Raw genomic sequence first — 20,583 nt, 5'->3', positions numbered from 1 at the left:
CTCATTATACACATGTTTAAGATTAGTATCATCTTGTCTGAATATGCATAGGAAGTTAACGTTATCTCTTATAAGCTGTTTAGGTACTTTTGAATATGTTTGTGCAAGATAGAAACAGTCTAAATGTCTATGCCTACCTCTTGTAAAGTAATTTCTAACAGTATCTTTATTCTCTAAAATGTAATCGTCAAACACAACTACAGAGTATTTTTCACATTCATCAATAGGTACAATACAATCATTACTGCTTAAGAACGTTGCTATTTGCTTCTTAAACTTTAGTTCTCCTTTTTCAAACCGATCTTTTAATTGCTCATACTTTGGCTGATTCATGCTTTTAGAATATATGTAGAAGTAATTATTGTTTAACCAACCTGGTTGTAATAAAAATTAAATAACAAGAAAGTTTTACCACACCCAGATGGACCCACGATAAGGCATCGAATATCATCAGGTATAAGTTCTCCATTTGTTTTCTTAGCTGTTGTTCCTTTAATCATCTCTTTTACATCCCAATTAAGTTTTCTTACTCATTTATTATAGAGAAAATTGTCTGCTAACACCTTTTATGATCTTATATCTTTAAGTTGTTCTCTGATCTTAAGCAATGTATTTTTTATATATTCCTCATCCATTTCGCCATTTAATGTTATTATCATCTCTAACTTTTCTTTAAATGAGTTAATACAAGTGACAATGGTTTTATATTCATCTTTTCTTTTGCTTATGTTTAACTTAGAAGACAAACATGTTATAAAGCACTTCCAGTTGCAAGAGACGTTAATATTGAGTAAATTGTTACAGGTATAAAAATATTAATAAATCCAGTTGTTGCAGAAAGTATAACTGATAACGTGATCAAAGTGTAGTATGCATATTTAACAATTCGTAGTTTTCTTTTTTTCTTCTTTAAACTGTATTCTAACTTTTGAATGACATCTTCTATTAACTTGATTACTTTCTCTCTTGGAATATCTCTAGGTAAATCAAATTCATTCATTTATTATATAATAAATGGCTAAGGTATTTAAGTCAAGAGTAATACTTCTGTTTTAAGGAAGAAACTCCATTACGAATTAGACAACAGTAGCAACTATTTAAGTATAGGACTAGTTGGGTTTTACAGTACATATCTAACTCCAAATGTTTCACATAATGCATTGTTTTACTATGGAGATGAACTTGTTATTATACCAAATGGACAATACAGCTTAAAAAGCCTTAATGTTTATTTAAAATCTCGCTCCATAAACATAACGTTAAAAGAGGATCATATAACAAATAGAGTAAAAATAGAAACAGGTGATATTGATATCACAATGGGAAATTTAGATACTGTTCTTGGATTTCGGTTTTATGAGCTTTTAGAAAAAAACAAAACACATATTGGAAGTAAGTTACCAAAGTTTTATCCGTTCGAAACAATTAATGTTCACTGTAATATAGCAGATGGTATGTTTGCTAAAGATACAGAATACACACATAGAGAAACAGGAATTATAGCATCATTTAAAACAGATGCCGAGTTTAAACATAGTATAATTTATGAGCCTACTTATCCATTATTTTTCCCTATATCCAAAGATAAGTTTGACAATTTTGAGATAAGGATAACAGACGAGAATGATTCCTTAATTGATTTTGGTGGAGCAACAACAACTGTACTTTTACAAACTAAGATTTTCTCTTAAATAAATAGGAAGATGTGTTCTATTAAAGGTTGTATGTTTAGTGTTCCGTACAACGAACTAAAGGTTTAAATATTGATCATGTATTAACAAAGAAACAACTTAACGATAAAGCCAAGAAAATTAAAGAAGGTAAAGGAATGGATTTAACTTTAACTACTGCACAAATGAAAAAGATTAAGAAAGAGCATATGGGTGGTTCTATTTTTACAATTCCAGCCATTTTAGCAGCTTTAGGAGCAGTTGGCTCATTAGCAGGTGGTGCAGCAGCGATTACTAAAACTGTACTTGGTGCTAAGAAGAATAAACAAGAACCTGAAGAACAAAAAAGGCACAATATGGCTAATGAAGAAAAGCAGGGGGCAGGTAAACCAAAGAAGTCAAAAAACTGAAACCATTGACCAACTTCGATATAGAGAGGTTGGTTAAAGAATTAAAGATAAAACGATTTAGAGGTGTATTTATTAGTGATGAACTTCCACAAAAACCCTATATAAATGAGTGTGGTGTAGTTAACCTCGATAAATCAGAAAACATTGGTACTCATTGGATATGCTATTGGAAAGATAACAACATAAAGTACGTGTTCGATTCTTATGGGGGTGTTCCTCATAAACAACTAGTACAATATCTTGGTACCAAAAACTTATTTTACAATGACGAACGAATACAAGACTTTAATTCAGTTATATGTGGTCATCTTTGTGTTAAGGTTTTAAATCTTCTTAACCAAGGGTATTCTTTTAGTGACGTTATGTATATGATTAAAAATGATTAAGTTTAAGTACTTTTATGGCTTATATCCATAAAAGATTTGTTTTAAGATAAATATGGAAGCTATACACAATAGTTTTTTAGATTATTTTAAGAAGCATGAGGATGAACTAGATGCACTAGATAGATATAATTTTTGTCAGTATTTTCAGGATGTTAGCAAGAATGACTTAAAAGATAGAAACAACGTATATACAGCTATTGATTTATGGAAAATGCTATTACTTAAATTTTTGTACACGGAAAAAGAGTTGGAAAAGTTACGCCCAATAATTACCTTAAAGGACATGTTGTCAAATAGTAGCACCGCACCATTAAAATGCAGTAGGATAGTCCCGACTTTGTCAGTAGAGCGATATCCTGTGGATATCCTGGCAGGATAATCCCGCAGTTGTTGATATTATTATTATTATTATTATTATTATAATAAAATACTTTTTCAAAGAGTAAATACAGTAATTATATAATACTTTTCTATATTATTATTATTATTATTATTATTATTATTATTATTATTATTATTATTGTTGTTGTTGTTGTTGTTGTTTATTAAATAATAATATAATAATAGAAAAGTATTATATAATTACTTGGTCCATCGTATTGTATAATTCTCGCGGCGCGATCGTTCACTGTTTCAGCAGAGGATCGCGAAACGATAAGCAGTTGTTTCCATGATGCACTGCGCAAGACGGGCCGTGATGGAAGTGAGTCAGTGTAGTAAATGTGTTAATCGCTTGTAACCAATTAAAATCCATTGGGCTGAAGAATATAGGTTAAGTAATTTTAGTTTATTCAATACGTATTGTTGCAAATAGTTTAATACACATCAAGTGTAAATGTGCAATAATTTCATTGCTTAGCGTGTATTTTCACGGGCAGTTCCGATAAACAACAGAAGTTGCTGATGCAAATAAGCGAAGCAAAATTGAGGTGTTTGATGTGATAGTTTATGCAACATAGCTCGATTCAAGGCTAGATAATATAACTTGCAGTGATTTTTAAAGATTTATGCAGTTCAATCCTCCCGAAAGGATCGAATACGTCAGAGTTAAAAAAAAATAATAAAATAAAATAAAATAAAAAAATATAAATAGTTTTTGATACCGTAAACTGATTTCTGACTATATGTTAGTTAAAGTTAGGTCTGTTTACTGTAACGATAAAAAAAAAATTTTACTTGTAATGCGACAAATGGGATGTAAGCCCTTTTGTGTACCACTTTAAAGAAAATACACAGTGATATGATATGCTCCTATCTGTAACAGTTCCAGTTCAATGAACAGCAAGAAGCGGGCTGTGGGAGCAGCAGTAAGAACATATTAACTTAATGCCGGTAAGTGAAAATTATTGGTTTAGAAATACTACATTTTACTTTCGCGACAATTTGGTTCTTTGTAATAATTTGCCGACTGGCAAGATTTTGAATGTGTAGACCACTGCACATGTTAATAATGTTAATAACCGTGCAATGGGAATAATGTTAGCATATTTTTACGCCCAAGGGCAAAAATGTTACCAAAATTATTTCTGAAACATGGTATCGGCACTACTTTATTAGCAGATGGCTCTAGCAAATTTATCGACATTTCTACTTTTTTTGGAAAATTTTCGTGCTGTTAGACTATATTACGGTCTGTTTGCTTCTGCGATACGATTCTTTTGGTCGGTTAGGTTGGGTAGGTTAGATTAAGATTCTGCTAATAATTACGGTCCTTGTGCGGTTACGGGGGTCCAAAACCAGCAGAAAAACAGTATGATCTACCGGAAGGAAGAGTTGATGGTGATGTAAGGTGAATTGGAAAAAAAAGGAGGAACTCATGGAAAGATTGGTAATTGCCCAGAAGTCCACTATGATTCAAATTATCGTTCTTTCGTTCCTAATGATGTTAACAATGCATAAAAGGGCAGTGCAGATGGTGTATCTTTGAGTACAAGAGTACATACACAGTCCTGGTAAAGTGCCCTTGCATTCAAAACACTCGGCTGTATACCCCACTTTCAGAATTTTAGACATCACCTGGAGCGAAAGAAGGAAATAGCACACACAGAGGGTGCAGAGTCGGGTGTTTTGATTGCAAGGACACTTTGCCAAAACTGTATGTACTCACACTGCACCCTCTTTTTAAGCGTTGTGTACATCACTAGGAACGAAAGAACGATGATTTGCATCACCCGACACTGTATGAAAGAAGGAGTTCTTCTGGGCAATTAGCGAAGGATATTTGGCGGAATATCTGTCTCGATGTTCAGTAAAGCAGGAAAACACCGTCCGGTAAAAGTCCACTTTGTGCCTCCCAGTATGATTGGCGCTAAGTATTCTGACGTATTTCTTAAGTACAGGGCCAAAATTAGTAAATGTCATTCGTTGTGTCATAAGTATGATTATTTACTATTATTACTATTAGTAAAGCAATGTTAACGTAATCTATCAAGGGAAGTGGAAAAAATGTAAATTTCGCACGTAAAACACTGGACCCCCGCAACGGCACATTGACCATAATTACTTATAAATTTCCTCTATTGACTTCACTGACAATTACTTAAAACATATTTCACGTGGACACTGGACTATATTTGGTAGGGTGATAATGTGAACACGTGGAGTTATATTTAGTAACATTTTAGTCCATAAGAATATAAAATTAATATTGCATCAGTCACAAGTCTGCACATTCTAAAATCCTGCCATTTGGCCCTTGTACTTAAAAATACTATAAAAATGCTATACTAGATATCTGCATCATCCCTCATACAGCATAGCCTGTGGTGGAAATAAAGGTTCTTTTTGGTATGCCACGGTCTTCAACACGAGGTACGGCTTGTGTAGCCCGCTCCTTGCAGTTCTAATCTGGAACTGTCACTGGTCGGAACATGTATCAAGTGACCATGAGCAATGTCGTTCACACAAACATATGTGAATGGCTCATGTGTGCAATGAACAATCCCAAATTATTTATTAAAACAATGCATTCTGAGCAAGACTATTCACATTTAAAGATGGCGTCGTGTATACAAAATTAATCCTATGAAAGTACAAGAAATCGACCATAATTAGAACCGTTAAAAGAAACAGCAATGACTTCTTCACCCTTGGAAAGATAATTTTGTCCCCATTTAGTAGTGGTAAGCGCGTGGCAGTACAGCAAACTGAACTGCGGAATTTCTGAATTTGAAAAGGAGGCGGGGCTAAAAATAATGGACAAATTTCCAAAACTGATTACACTTTTTTTTTGTGGAAAACCTGCGAAAGTATGCAATAAAGGGTCTACGTTTAAAAAAAGCTTTCAAAAAGGTAATATTTTCGCAGTATTTTAACTATTGACAAAATTGTAATATGATAGCACATGGTTTGGAGTACAAAATCATTCGCATACATACAGTTTCCTAGCGAAGTGTGAACAACCGAGGAATTAGTGTAGACAGTTAAATTAAAACGAAGAATGTGAAGATTATTCTAAAAGCAAATAAACCCCTTTTCCTCAAGCTGAAAGCTGCCTCAGCCTGTTGTAAACGGAAAGGACAGCATCAACTATCTAGGATTTGAAAAAAAAAAGAAAAGAAACTACAAAAACACGGTGTAAGGTTAAAATGAGTTCACTCGATGCATTCTACGATACTACCTGGATTCTAACGTGGCACCACATCATCCATGCCCTGTTCAAAGTAATGTTACTCAAGGTTCCCTAATAGGTCAGTGTGGCCTGTGGTGCCTCTTTCAGTGTATGGAAATGGAGGTGTTCTTCAGGGGGAATCGGGAACTTCTACGTCCGGGCTATACGGAGGGTGATAGAGAATTTACTAGTTAAACCCCCGGGGATGTGTTCTGTTCCGTTTGGCTGTATTTAGGCGTGCGTTGTCGTGCAGTAACAACAAACCCTCTCGGAGTGCCCCCCTCCTCGCCTCCCCGCCGCACATTGTTCTGGAAATGGAATTTAGCAGGACAAATATATTTGCTCTGGAACTGATGCTACAAGAGCATTGAAAATGTTAGAACAGCTTAACACTGTCGTGCGGTGGGGTGGCACTGGCCACACTGGCTGGGTTTAAAAATAGTAGTGTTTTTTTACGTGGCCAGACACTGTTACTGGCAGGCACTTGTCAATTAATATTGGCAATTTTCAGTGATTAAATATCGAAAATAGGCATTTCTATTTGCAGCACTGTAATGCAAATGTAAAAAGCGTAAGGTAATATTTTATAATATTTATTTTGCTGCATATTTCTTTAGAAGTGTTCCGTAGTGTAGGGATTGTAGTTTTGGTTTCTTGTTAGCGTGGTCCTGGTTTCAATCCTCAGCCAGAACATCCCACTTCCGGCGTCCACTCAGGGTCAGGAAGCAGCAGGGGTAACGTATTCAGGGGTAGGCAAAAGTATCGGGACAGGCCAATAATACGAGACAGCATCGAATGCGGTGTCGTCATAATCGCTACACTATATGATGTCATCCAGTGATCAGAGAAATTTATTTTATGTAATCTTAATATGTCTATATTCCTTTAAGGAGCTGCTGAACCGATTGTCGTTAAAAAAAATTCAAAAGTGAAAATATTTGTTTACAATTTGTGTACTTACTACTCATGCATATGTGACAGGTTTCGTGTTAAATTTTCCATATATTGCTATTTTCGATAGCATTGTTCTGTTCCATTGACCAGAATAACCCAATATAACGATTCACTCTATGGACCAATAATTCTTTTTTACGCAGGGCTCGAAATGGGAAGTTTCTCGAAACGGAACGCTAGATACTTTCTGAAGTGTGCTTCAATTTGTATGAGTTTTTGTGTGGTTCATTGAATCTTCTCACGAGACGGAACGGAATGGTTCCCGCATTTCACGAACCGGAACGCCGTCCGGTCTGCTCCGGGCCATTTTGGAAGAAAGGAAAAGGGGTAATTTAACGTCCCACGATTCTGCCAGCGATAGGGCTAAAGGGGACGATGAAGGAGAATGATGAAGAAAAAAATGGTGGAATGAGAAAGTGGGAATAAACCCACGAGCACGGTGTTGGCCACCACAAGCTCACATGGCAATGCCTGAGATCGAACCTGGGATCCCGAGCACTACCACTGAGCCACCGTGACCCCCCCCCGGTCCATTTCGAGGTCTGTTTTTACGCCAGTGTTTGAATTTCGTCCTTGAAATTAGAGCTGAAATGGTTTCAACTGATTCGTTAACAGTTTTCTGCGAGAAACAAACTGAACTCATAAACAAAAGTTGCTGATACGTTTAGCTGTACAGTTATGGGGGAAAAAAATAATCATATTTTTGCATGCTTAAACTCTTTATACATCTGTGTTATTCGTTTTTACCTGTTATAGAATTCCATACCGTCAGTGCAAAATGTCTGAAGAAAAGATTCCAGAGGCACAGTATTATGTTGTTGAATTCTCCGACGGGATACAACTAGTGCCGGTTAATTGGTTACTAGATGGGAAAAGAAAATGCTATTGGCCGAATTACAGCAGTTTTACAAAATACTATAAGGCAGTAGAGGAGAAATTAGAACCAAAGGAAGACTGGAGTATCCATAGGGTTTATGAAATTATTGGTCAATCATGTGAGTGTTTTAATATTTTCTTCACTACTTTCTTAATTATATAAAGACTTCGATTTTTTATATGTTTTTTTTTAATTTGAATTTATTGAAAGTGAAAAGAAAAAGGAAAAGAAAAAAATGTCAAACGTACAATTTTACAATAATATCTGTCACAAACAAAGAGTATGATTTTTTTTTATATTACTGTAGATATTAAGGGTCTTTCACACAGCAAAATTAAACTATACTAATTCTACAGTATTTCTGTAATATCCTCAAAATCGATAAAAAAATAACTTGAAAAATGGAAATGTAGTGCAATAGACAATATTATTGTGCATGTCATACCGTTATCACGACTCATCTATCTCGCTTTGCTGTGTAGTTATTAATAGATGCGGCATGGATTTGTGAGATACACCTATAAGCTGCAAAGGGACGGCTAGATGATTCGTAAAAAGCTAGGTGCTAGGTGATTCGTAAAAATGCAAAATAATATTGTCTAGCGCACTGGGTTCACACTGTTCAATTTCTTTATCTGTTTTGAAGATATTACAGAAAAACTGTAAAATTAGTATAGTTTAATTTTGGTGAATGGAAGATCCTTGGTAATCATAATAAAAATGAGACTGTAAACTAAGTTGTGTTTGCAATAATTGAGCGTGCTTGGTGAGAGTAATAGTAAATTCCAAGATGATATATTTGCTGTCAAAAACCTACCACTTGTAGATCAATTCCTCGCTACAACATTCTTGCATTTTTGCATTCTTACATTGAAAAACACTCATGTAATAACCTGTTAACAAAGTTTATCCATACAGATGTAATACTTTATTTTACTCACTTAGAGCGAACGCTCTGACCATGAAGCTATGGGGGAAACTACCAAAATTTTATTGTAACATTTTATTTAGAAAAAATACGGCCCCTTATAATGAAGTAAGGTAACACCAACGCAAATTACAGAAAGTAGAGACAAAGAATATTTTACTTACGATTTGGTGTCCTAAGTGGCAGATAGTTTCTATTAACATTGTTTAAATCTATTTATTGCTTTACTTATTCAACGGTATCAGTGATATACTGATCATTGGATATTTGTGACATCGTATACGAAACTTATTTTCTTAAAAAATCAAGAACGTAATGCCGATTCGTTTAAACTTTTGTTTGTCTCGCCTGGAGTTCATGATTAAAAGTATGATGCACTTCTGTGCAACGTCCAGGAATGTGGATATTTCAATTTTTGGTTGTTTGAAGGTTACGGTTTTCATTCACAGTGCTTCAGGGTTCTTTGAATTTTCATAATAATGAGGCGTTGAATGTTACCAAACGTAATTTTTTAAAAAATAACCATAACGATGGTTACATAGTGGTCATTAAAAAAAAAAAAAAAGCTTCTGACTCGTTGTTGAGCTGAAGCGGTAGTAGCTCCTACGATTGGCATCTACACTCGTTTTTGTGATGATTTGGCGCGAAAACTACTGAACAAATCAATATTTTTGCTACTATGAAACTTTATATAAAGATTTGCCAGAAATAAATGTCCCCTTTTCTGTATACACATATGTATACAAAGTGGATGTTAAAAATGGATGAAAAAATGGATCTGAGGGAAACATGTACGAAATCAGAATTTTGACGATAACAGATTTCAGTTTCGTAAGCAAAATTCTCGTGGGCCGCAACAAAGTGCCCCTAGAGGCAAAAGTCGAGCACAGTAGACCTAATGGGTAAAAAGTGCAACTGAAGGTAAAAATGGATAAAAATAAAAGGTGGGTTCAAAAGTGGATTTTAATTCTCTAAAGGTGCTCCCTGCCTTCCCGTTATTATGGCTCTGGGGTCAAGTTGAAAGCATTAAATGGAAAAAAATTGAAACCTCTATAAGAAGCACTATTTTTCGATTCTATAGCAGAAATCAGTGAGTTGCTGGAGCGAAGTCCCAAGTGGTCTAAGTGACACTCTTGGAATAAAGCCCAACAGGTGAAAACACGCTGAGTCAGTTCAAAATGGTCTTGCATTCGCTTTTGTTCAACTCGAAGCAATTCTGACATTGTATATAATTTTACTGACGAACATGATTAGAAGCGATATTAGTACCCTCTAATTTGTTTCAATATTCATTCTAGATTCTTACGAGTGTGGGATGGAGAAATTAGAACTCGCGAGAGACCAGACCGAAGTTGATACTGGTAATGAAGAATCTTTTGAGATACAGAAAAAGAAACGTCGCATACGAGCTAGAAAACATCAATCATCATCTTCGGACGAAGATATTGCCCTTAGTGAAGCGATTAAGCAAAGTGTTTCTACAATAAAGAAGACTTTGCCACCGTTACCGAATCTCTTTTCTAAAAAGGTCGTGACGAGCACCAATGTGGATGATCCTGGAATGGCAAAAACCCCTAAGCGGAGCCCAGTCACTTCAGATGAGAGTACTGCTGTCCAAGAACATGAAGGTTAGTTCCAGTAATATATAAAATTAGATCTTAAATTCAATTCATTTGTAAATTGCCATTTATAGTTTTTTTAAATACTTAATATGCTTTTACAGTAAAAATGTTTCTAACGCACGAAATATCAATAGTAACCTTTATTTTCAACCAGTTATCAACAATTCTATGACAAGGGTCCCTCCATACGGTATATTCCTTTTTATTTGTAGTGGGTGGGGTAACATACGGACAATTAGTCAAAATATTTTCTTCCTCAGGGTAATTCTAGGAATGTGAAATGATATTCTATGCTACTGATGATGATGATGTGGTGTTCTGCCCGAAGACAGGTCTGATCCAAAGGTTTGTGGGTAAGGTGAATCCATATCATGATTTCCCATTGCGTTCTTCCATGGGATGTTGACTTCCTAAGGACAGGAACTACAGTTGAACGTGGGATCCGAACCTTTTGTTCCCAACCTGGAATTGAGCCCGGGACCCCTTGATTACAAGACGAGCTTATCCACTGGAGACATTTGTGCTATGCTATACTTTAGAAATGCTAATGCTACTAGACATTTATGCTTTACTTCAAATATAGATTTCTTTAAGGAAAATATATATTAGGTTCCTTGTATTTCTAGAAAAGTAGTCACACTTAAAGAGGCTGTTATGCTGTCTTTATATATATATATATATATATATATATATATATATATATATATATATATATATATATATATATATATATATAACAAAAAAAATCGACGTAAATATTACATTAGGATTTGGAACTTATGTTAAGATGGGATTAACCGCGGGTCAGTCGCGCTACTTGGAGTAATAGATTTTTCTGATGTACATTTTTTTCTTTTATATGCTTCAAGACTTTGTAATAATAAAACGTACCTTTTCTCAATAGTTCATTAATGTTTCCTAAATATCATGTTATTGTTTTCTTGGGCTCTATATTTCGCTGTTACTGAACGACGAAGCAAAACATATTCGGTTGATTTTTTTTTTAAATTCCAAGTTCCATGCAAGTCAGCGTGAAACTGGGTAAGGTTACTTGTTAGGGAAGTCTTTTCAGATTCGATATTTTCCATATGATGTATATGTACTTCATACATTATCTTGCACTCTACTGGCTAGCTGTAATTCTTTTTTATTTAAAGTGTGTTGCACGTAAAAGTAGTTTTCATTACCAACTAGTAAGAATTTACTGTATTTTTCTTTTTGCTAGGGTGCACTGGATTTCACCAGCAGATGTTGCAAACAATGGCTAGTATCAAATACACTATAAACGATATGTGTCAATCTTTGGCCAGGATTGAGAACAAAATAGACGAAAAGAAAGAGACTGTTGAATTGGATGTACTGGAAGCCTCGATTTTGTCCAGTTACTTCCCCATAACTTCTGTTGAACAAATAGATGCCATAGAATCCAAACTACAGGATAAAGATTACAGAATAAAGCTGGTAAGTCCTTAAAAAAAAAAAAAAAAAAAAAAAAAAAAAGCAGTTACTACAAATAAGGTATTTTTACTTAGATAATAATAATAATAATAATAATAATAATAATAATAAAGAATTTTATTGTCGTTAAGCTATACATAGCAATAGACAATGTCAAAATTTGATACAATATTGATACGTAAGTATAAATAATTAATGATCTATAACTAAATTAATGATGAAATGACATTACAAAATAAATTACAATAACAATATACATTTTAAATACAAGCTCAACACGAGATTACAAAATACGTTACACTTCTATTGAACAATTAAAATACTCCTGTAAAGAATAAAAGGGCGTTGCAACTAACCAATTGTATAACTTACTTTTAAATCTATCTATATGTTCATCTTTTAGTGATGCAGGCAACTTGTTATACAATTTTATTCCAATTGTCTCGTAACTATTTAATGATTTGGATAGTCGTTGATATGGGACATTTATGAATTTACTGCTTCTAGTATTATACGAGTGGATGTCTTCCCTGAGTTGTAAATTTTGGTGATTACTTTTTATATAGAGGAGTACTGTGTAAATGTATAGATTGATTATTGTCATAATTTTAAGATTGATAAACAAAGGTCTGCAATGAGCTAATTTGTCTACGTTTGAAATAATTCTGATGGCCTTTTTCTGTATTAAAAGAATGCTATTTACATGATAATTGTTACCCCAAAATAATATACCATACAAAATTATACTCTGAAAAAAAGCAAAGTAAGCCGATCGGACATAGTTATCAGGAACATGATTTTTTAGTTGTTTTAGCAGATATATTACTCTTGAGAGTTTCCCAGAAATATAATTAATATGCTGTTCCCACGATAACTTGTTGTCAATATATATACCTAGGAATTTCACACATGTTGAGTTATTCTCAGCAGGCACTTCTTTTAGACTAAAAGTCATATGTTGAGTTTTATTTTCGTTAAGTAAAAAACCATTAGCCTTAAACCAAATCACAACCTGATCCCATGTATTTTCAGTTATAGAATTAAGTCTACTAAGATCAGGACTAGTACTTAGGAAGGTCGTATCGTCAACATATAGTATAGAGTAAGCAGATAAAAAGAAAGGTAGATCATCTATCATTAGTAAAAATAGAAGTGGCCCAAGTACTGAACCTTGGGGTTCTCCGTATTAACTGATGCAATACCAGATTTATTGTTATTTACAAAAACAATTTGTTTACGGTTTCCTAAATAAGACTTAAATAATTTAAAACTTAAACCCTTGATACCGTAATACTCTAATTTTTTAAGAAGAATTGTGTGTTCAACACAATCAAAGGCTTTGCTTAAATCACAAAATGTTGCCTGAACAAAATCCTTGTTTTCAAAGCCTCTAATAACCTTCTTTACCAACGAATCAATCGCTCCAACAGTAGATCTACCCTTTACAAAACCAAACTGTGAATCACTAATTACGTTATACTTATTAAGATAATCACATAACTGCATACGTATCACAGTTTCAAGAATTTTTGAGAAGACTGGTACCAGAGAAATTGGTCGATAACTAGATGGACAATCCTCGGGTCCCTTTTTATATACAGGTACAACTCGTGATACTTTTAAAACTTCGGGGAAGATTCCCTGTGTTAGACATTGGTTAATGCAATGGGTAAGTGGCAGTACAATACAATCAATAACTTTTTTAATTAAATTACTCGACAATCCATAAACATCAACACTATTTGAACACTTAAAGTTATTTACAATGTTGAGAACTACTTGGGGAGATATATTTCTAAATACAAAACTATCGTGTATAGGATTTACAGATTGTTCCATTAGATTGACTGCTGTTACATCAGGTTTGCCAATATTATTGTGTACTTCATCTACAGAGTTCACGAAATAATTACTAAAATCTTCTGGATTGGGGTAAAGACAGTCCCTATTACTCTTAACTATAGAATTAATTACATTCCAAGCTTGTTTACACTTATTAACAGACGATTCGATTTTTGCCGAAGTATACTGCTTTCTCGCTTCATTAACAGCTTGCTTATATGTATTCCTAGCTTTCACATAGACTGACCTAGTTACATCATTTTTCTCTCTCTTATATTTGTTTAAATGTAACATCATTTCACACTTCATTGAGTAAAGTTGAGGGGTATATCACACGTGGAATTATTTTCTTTATGTGGCTTTTTCAGTAAGCTCCGATTAACTTTACAAATTCTTTGTGGGATGAATATATCAAAGTTATAGAGAAACAAATTCAAGAAGCGTTCAAACAGTGCATTAGAGTCATTGTAATTCGACAGCAATTGAAACCAATTCATGTTGCAGAGTGAACTCTTAAACTCAGATATTTTACCCTCAGTGATTGGCCTAGAAACAACTATTTTACATTCTGTGGACAAGATATCAACCTCCTTACTTAATAGTGCGTTATCCAATTTTATCCATACACAATCGTGATCAGAAAAAGGAAATATTGATACATCACTATGAATTTGACATAAATTGAAATTTATAAATATGTTATCAAAACAAGCTAGACCTCTTGTTGGCTTCATATTTGTAATACTATAATTAAATTGCCTTAACAAATTTTTAATTCATCTACACTGTTCTTTGTTGTCGTTACGTCAAAATCAGAGTTTAGATCACCACCTACGACTATCTTAAAATTTCTAAAACTAGGCCTACTCAATAAGTTTAGCAGTTCCTCGAGCCTATCTAGAAAGACTATTGAATTACCGTTTGGGGATCTGTATAGTGATACGAAAACCAACTTAAGACAATTAATAACGATACCTGTGGCTTCGAAATCGAGTTCAGTACACAGAAAGTCCAGGTCTAATTTCTTACACTTAAGTGAGAGCTTGTCTCTTACAAAAATAGCTACCCCACCATGAGCACGGTGATTCCTACAGAAACTATTAACAAGTACATAGTCATCTAATTTATTAAACACAATTTCATCCTCTTTGCACCAATGTTCATTTAAACCTAAGACATCTAAATTATTTCCATTCCCAAAGTCATTTAAAACTACATGTTTATTATTGATTCCTTGAACATTTAAGTACCCCACTTTAAAGTCAATAAAATCAATAGCGTGGCTTTGTTTTACATTATCCTGTTGTGCTATAACCACTTGCAGATTTTTGGCTAAGTCTGCATCATTAAACTCTTTTGATCTAAAAAATTAGCATGAGCTAGAGGTATTGCATCACCTGAGATAGTAGACTGTGAGATTATGAGCTGAGCAAATTTATTACACATAAGGTTCTTCCCATTGCTGTTTAAATGTAGCCCATGTCTTGTGAAATGTGACCTATCTAGCAACTGCAAATCAACGTACTTTACATTTGGGAAAAACTTACATACCTTTGCTATTTTACGATTGGTACAATTCAGTAGTATATTTACACATGAACTCTCTGCCAGATCATGTCTGTTTGGAATTCCCACTACAAACACATTAGTCTTTGTTAACGTACACAGCACCTCGTACAAGTTTCGCACTGCCTCCGGACCCTCATTCTTTGCCACATCATTTCCTCTCGCAATCACAATTAATGTGTCTTTCATGGTCATGTTTTTGGCTAACAACACACAATCTTTCAAAACTTCGCTGGTTCCGGCCCCAGGCTTTGTAATGCAGCTCACATCATAACTTGAGTGTAGTTTTTCTTGTAATAGGTTAGCTATATTTCTAGCATGACTATCTCCAAGAATCAAAACGCGTCCTTTGTTATTTAATTGCAATTTACTCGGAGTTACTTCTTTTTTCCCTCGGAGTTTTGTTTCACTTCTTGGGCGACGTTCTTTTGTTTCTTTTCACTTTTCTTCCCTATATGCAGACAATGATGCTTTTGAGATGAAAATTTCCCTTGCACATTGACCGTTGTTTTTCTTGAGTGTGCAAGGGCACAGTTTTTCCTTGCACTTGAATTTTCTACTACTTCACTGTATAGAACATCATACTTATTGTTCACTGGTACAGAAGATATCGCGCCCACCTCTGCATCTCTGGTTGTTGAACCCCGACATTCAATTTGTAAACGAATATTAACTATTCCAGAAATTAATCTTAATGATGCAATGAGAGACCACGTTGGAAAATATGATTGACGTGCTACTAATCCATAGAACCGCAGAAAACTCTTTTCTGCTGCCCTTTTGGTTTTCATGCACGTTTCACTCTTCTGTACTTTTGCGTTTGTAAAAGTAATAATATTTGAGGCAAAAGCGGAAAAAAATCACAACGGAGGAGGGCTTCCCCCATAAACCCACCCCAAAATTACCAAAACTATGATGAAAATTAAAATGACCTAAAATAATAAAGAAAAACAGAAATAACTACGCTTTTCCGTTGGTAAAAATTACAACATAATGGGGAAGGAGGCACCCTCTCTATCAGAATTAAAAGGGACGAAGTACACAAATACGGAATCGAACCCGCATCTCCCACACCAAAGGTCTCATTTGCGCCAAGCAGGTTCTTTATATTTACCTTGTGAAACGGAGAAAATCCTACAAACTATCCGCGGATATCGAACCAACCACCTTCCGAATACAAACAAGCCTAATCTGCACCGATGATGACTGCCCCGGACAACGAACCAATATTCTTCCGAATGTAAAACTCGGACACTAATTAAATTACTTTCTACTGTCCAATTAAAAATACAATTGCACCGTTTACAAATCTCACAAACCGCTGTCTTTTTTTCTTTTTTTAAATTCGTTTTTATCATGTGCGGAACGCGAAGACCCATTACTGCTTGCTTCCTTCCTCGCTCCAATTGTTTTAAAATACCCGCCTGTAACTGCCATATAGGATTCAAGAGCAATCTTGCGTCGAAGTACGTAAACAATTTAACAAGGGCAATTACATCGAGATTTTTTGTGACGTAAGTGTATGGCTAGACATCACTTCACCAGAATGCATTAATGATAGACAATACACGATCATGTTTCGTCTGAATGTAAAAGCAAAATTTCGTTGTTTTGTGCGCAGATTTTTCCCGAAGGGTGAAATTTTGATCGATTAATGGATTTCCAGTTATTACATTTATCGAAATTTATTTTACTGGTCATTACACACAAGGCAATTTTCGAGGGAACTGACTCTCCAAGATTGAGTTGTCTTATAAATATCGTGGGGAAATCAACCTATTTATAAGAGAATTCAGTTTTTCAGAGTCAGTTCCCTTGAAACTTATCCCCTGAGTGATGGGTTGAGAGGAGAGCCAGTGTTCTAAAACCTTTCACAACTAAGGTATTGTAAATACCAATTTTTGACCCAAATTTTGTTTCGATTGTTTCATAATTCAGTAATTTTCAGGGAATAAAAGTCGGGGAATTTTGTCTGATATAGGACCCTGATAAACGTTGGCGTTACAGACCCTTGCGGTCCTGAGTTTTTCCAATGCTATCTTCTTGTGATCACTTGACCTGCGTCCACTTGAATAATGGGCATGTGATCAGCAGTGTTGCCTCATCTTGCTCACCAACAGGCTTAGCCGGCAACTTTCTAGATCATCTCTTTATTTAGGCCTACTTGGCTACCCAGTTTTTGTCAGGACTCCAGAGAAATAGGGTACTTTGAGCGGGAATCGAACTTGGGACTAGTTGTACATGAATTCCACGCTTTATTACTAGTCTTTGGAGCCCTCTGAACTAATCCTAATACATAATAAAAATATATATGAGAAGTAGGTAATAAAAAGCAGTTGTCCATTAGACTATAGTTTTGTAAGAACGTCGCGTGAACCATAGTTTAATAGTGTAGGCTTAATAAGATCTGCTGTTGGATCTAAACTCTGGATCGTTTTGTCTGGATCGTTTAAGATGAACAATGGAAACTAAAGAAGAAATTATGGGAAGTATTCTATGAAGACAAGGCTTAAGGAAAAATGGATTGCCAATTTCCATTATATGAAATTAAAATTAGCCAATTTTCCTTCTTCTGTTGAATAAAAACGGAAAATCAAGTGGATTAAAATAATTAAGGAAACTAGCTGAACTAAACAACTTTTTTGATGTCAAAAAAATATTGTCACTGTTATTTACGCTTAAGAAGGCAACAAACAAATGTAAAGAAAGCACTGAACAGTGACAAAGTAGTGCGGTTCAGTGTTTTCACTTCTTAGTCCACTTAGTTATTATGACTTTTTAAATCCGTGTGACTCTCGGACTTCATTCAACAGAAGGGAGGATTATTCCCGAAAGTTAATAATGTATCAATGTTTTATATCCATGCTTTATATGTCATATATCTATGCGGTGCACTTCATGGACAGCAGCAATATTCCTATTTCCAGAACTCCGTTTATGGGAGTAGGATACATACTTAACAATACCTTGAAAAAAGAAAAACAGGAAAAGTGCTCAATGGTATTGTTTCCTAAAAGTTTCATCTGATGACTACGTCCGTATCTCTTGGAAATAACCTGGATAACGAGAGTTAATGTTAAAAAGGCACTTCAAAAATCTCAAATATTACAAGATCGACGATTGTGTTAAATTCTCATTCTTATTATAGACAATTATTAGATTTGTACTAAGTACAAAGATGTTCAGGAAAAAGGGTCACAAAGTTTCAGGGCAGAAAGATTGCATCAAAAGAAGGAAAAAGCCGTACTAAACATGTCTTTTGCGCTTCGTTTCGGAGATATGAGCTGCCGACAATGTGGGAAATCGAATTTCATAAACTATTCAACGTACAGAGTGAGGCCGCAGTGGCTCAGTGGTAGAGCGTTCACCTCTGGTGCTTGGGGTCCCGGGTTCGATCCCAGCCCCCACCAAGTGAACTTTGTGGTGGACAAACACCGTGTGCGTGGGCTTTCACGGGGTTCTTCCGTTTCCTTCCACATTCTTCATTCCACCATTTCATTCATTACTCATTATCACCGTCTCCTTTAGCCTAACCGGCATAAACGTGGGACGTAAAACTCAAAGATTTCAACGTACAGACTGCGGTTTAAGCTTTCGCACTCAGTCATACCTGTTCGATTTGGAAATATATATATTCCAAAACTCTAATGCGTGCGTAAGGAACTCCTTAAAAATATTCTGTATCGCCTTTCGGAGTAATCCCGTCCGAACGCATTGTACAGATTTGAAACACGCATTTTCTAACTAATGTAAGTATGACTTCAAGTGTACGATTTACACAACACTAATTAGTACCATAACGTTAAATAGTTTCTGAAGTTCAGTTTCCCACGTTTTCGGCAGCTTTTATCTCCGAAACGACGCGTTTCTTTACTAAAAGAACTTTTCTTTTGATCTACCCTGAAAGTTTGTGACCCTTTTTTCTGAACATGTTTTATATTGTACATAATCATTTACTTAATAGTTTGTTTTTATTGTTGCAGGCACTGTGCGGTATCACAAGCATTGCAAGGCATCAACAGATGCAGAGATATCAGATGTAATAAAGAAGTGGCTTCGTCATGCTAAAGAGCGGGCTCTCAGGCAGAAGAACAACACTAACAATGATTAGTTATGCAAGAAAATATGTAAAATAAAACTAAAAACGCATTGTTTTGATGTTCTGTCATGCAGATTTAACGATCTGTGAAATCTGGAGTTAACGGTGATTTTTTTTTTATTGTAGGAACAACAGACAACAGTTTTTCAAGAAATGTGTTTGAGTGATAATAATACCCAAGTTATTTATTCTAAATTAAAGTCGGTCGTCTTTTCCTTCTTACAACTTAGTCACAAACAGATTATGTTGAATCATTTTTTTTAAACATTCCGTCGCTCAAGGCAAAGACATTGGTATAACCTTTTATAAGGTTACATATCCTCTTTTTTATTTTTAATGGAAGTGTAGGATTTACATGGATTAAACTTGAATTACTAGACTTTTTATGAGATTCAGTGCGTAGTGGTACTGTATGTAACTGCTTTTTTGTAAGTTTTGAAATTCACTCAGAATTTTGCATTTTTTTCAACAACTTTAATAATCGAGGTGTTGAATTGAAAAGGTTGAGAACCAGTCTCTTGGATTCATGTTGCATTTATTTTTATACTAAAAAACCTTTTGTGATGTATGTCATATTTTGTGTTTGTATCATTATTTGCATATGTAAATAATACTATGTGGAAGCAATGATTGTACTCACGTCAGTAATTTAGCTAAGTTTTAGCATTTATTGAAATAAAGAAAGAAAATCTACTGTACTTGGTTTTTAGCCTCAATGTAAATTATGAAATTGAAAACAAAATTTCAATCAATTTTTCAATTAATAAGTATTACATACTGTACAATATATATATAAAATCTTCTGATAGTTGATTGTTCCGTTTCTCTTCATTAATTATCTGTAACTTTGTTGCGCGGCTGATAGGATTCGGTACCGGTGACTGATAGTTCTCAAACTAAAATCCTGTCGACACTAAACTAAAATTTAAAAAAACCGTTCACTATTCTCGCTCAGCCATGGAAATGCATTGGGCGTATGGTTTATCACGACATATATTTTGAACCCGCAACTATTTTTTTTATGTTTTGGTATATTATATAATAACACCACATTTCTACGAAGCTGGTATGGTTAAGTCAGTTTTCTTAGAAACTTTTTTCTCTGTTCTGAATTAGTACGTCCACTAGAATGCTGCGTCGAAATTAATTACATAAGTATTA

At 34.6% G+C, this 20,583-nt stretch overlaps 1 protein-coding gene across 1 annotated transcript; it reads left to right on the top strand.

Annotated features, from left to right (window-relative positions):
* The first annotated feature begins 3,158 nt into the window (after window positions 1-3,158).
* Window positions 3,159-20,351, top strand: LOC145676860 (uncharacterized). The gene is made up of 5 exons (XM_081747648.1): window positions 3,159-3,237; window positions 7,787-8,025; window positions 10,134-10,463; window positions 11,683-11,918; window positions 19,307-20,351. The coding sequence occupies exons 2-5, from the start codon at window positions 7,809-7,811 to the stop codon at window positions 19,364-19,366; spliced, it is 843 nt and encodes a 280-aa protein (XP_081603774.1). The 5' UTR covers window positions 3,159-3,237; window positions 7,787-7,808; the 3' UTR covers window positions 19,367-20,351.
* Window positions 20,352-20,583: the final 232 nt, after the last annotated feature.

The sequence above is a fragment of the Thermobia domestica genome, unplaced genomic scaffold (assembly GCF_964235325.1).
Source record: "Thermobia domestica unplaced genomic scaffold, izTheDome1.hap1.1 HAP1_SCAFFOLD_438, whole genome shotgun sequence".
Classification (NCBI taxonomy): Eukaryota; Metazoa; Arthropoda; class Insecta; order Zygentoma; family Lepismatidae; genus Thermobia; species Thermobia domestica.
This window is presented reverse-complemented; position numbering and strand designations above follow the sequence as displayed.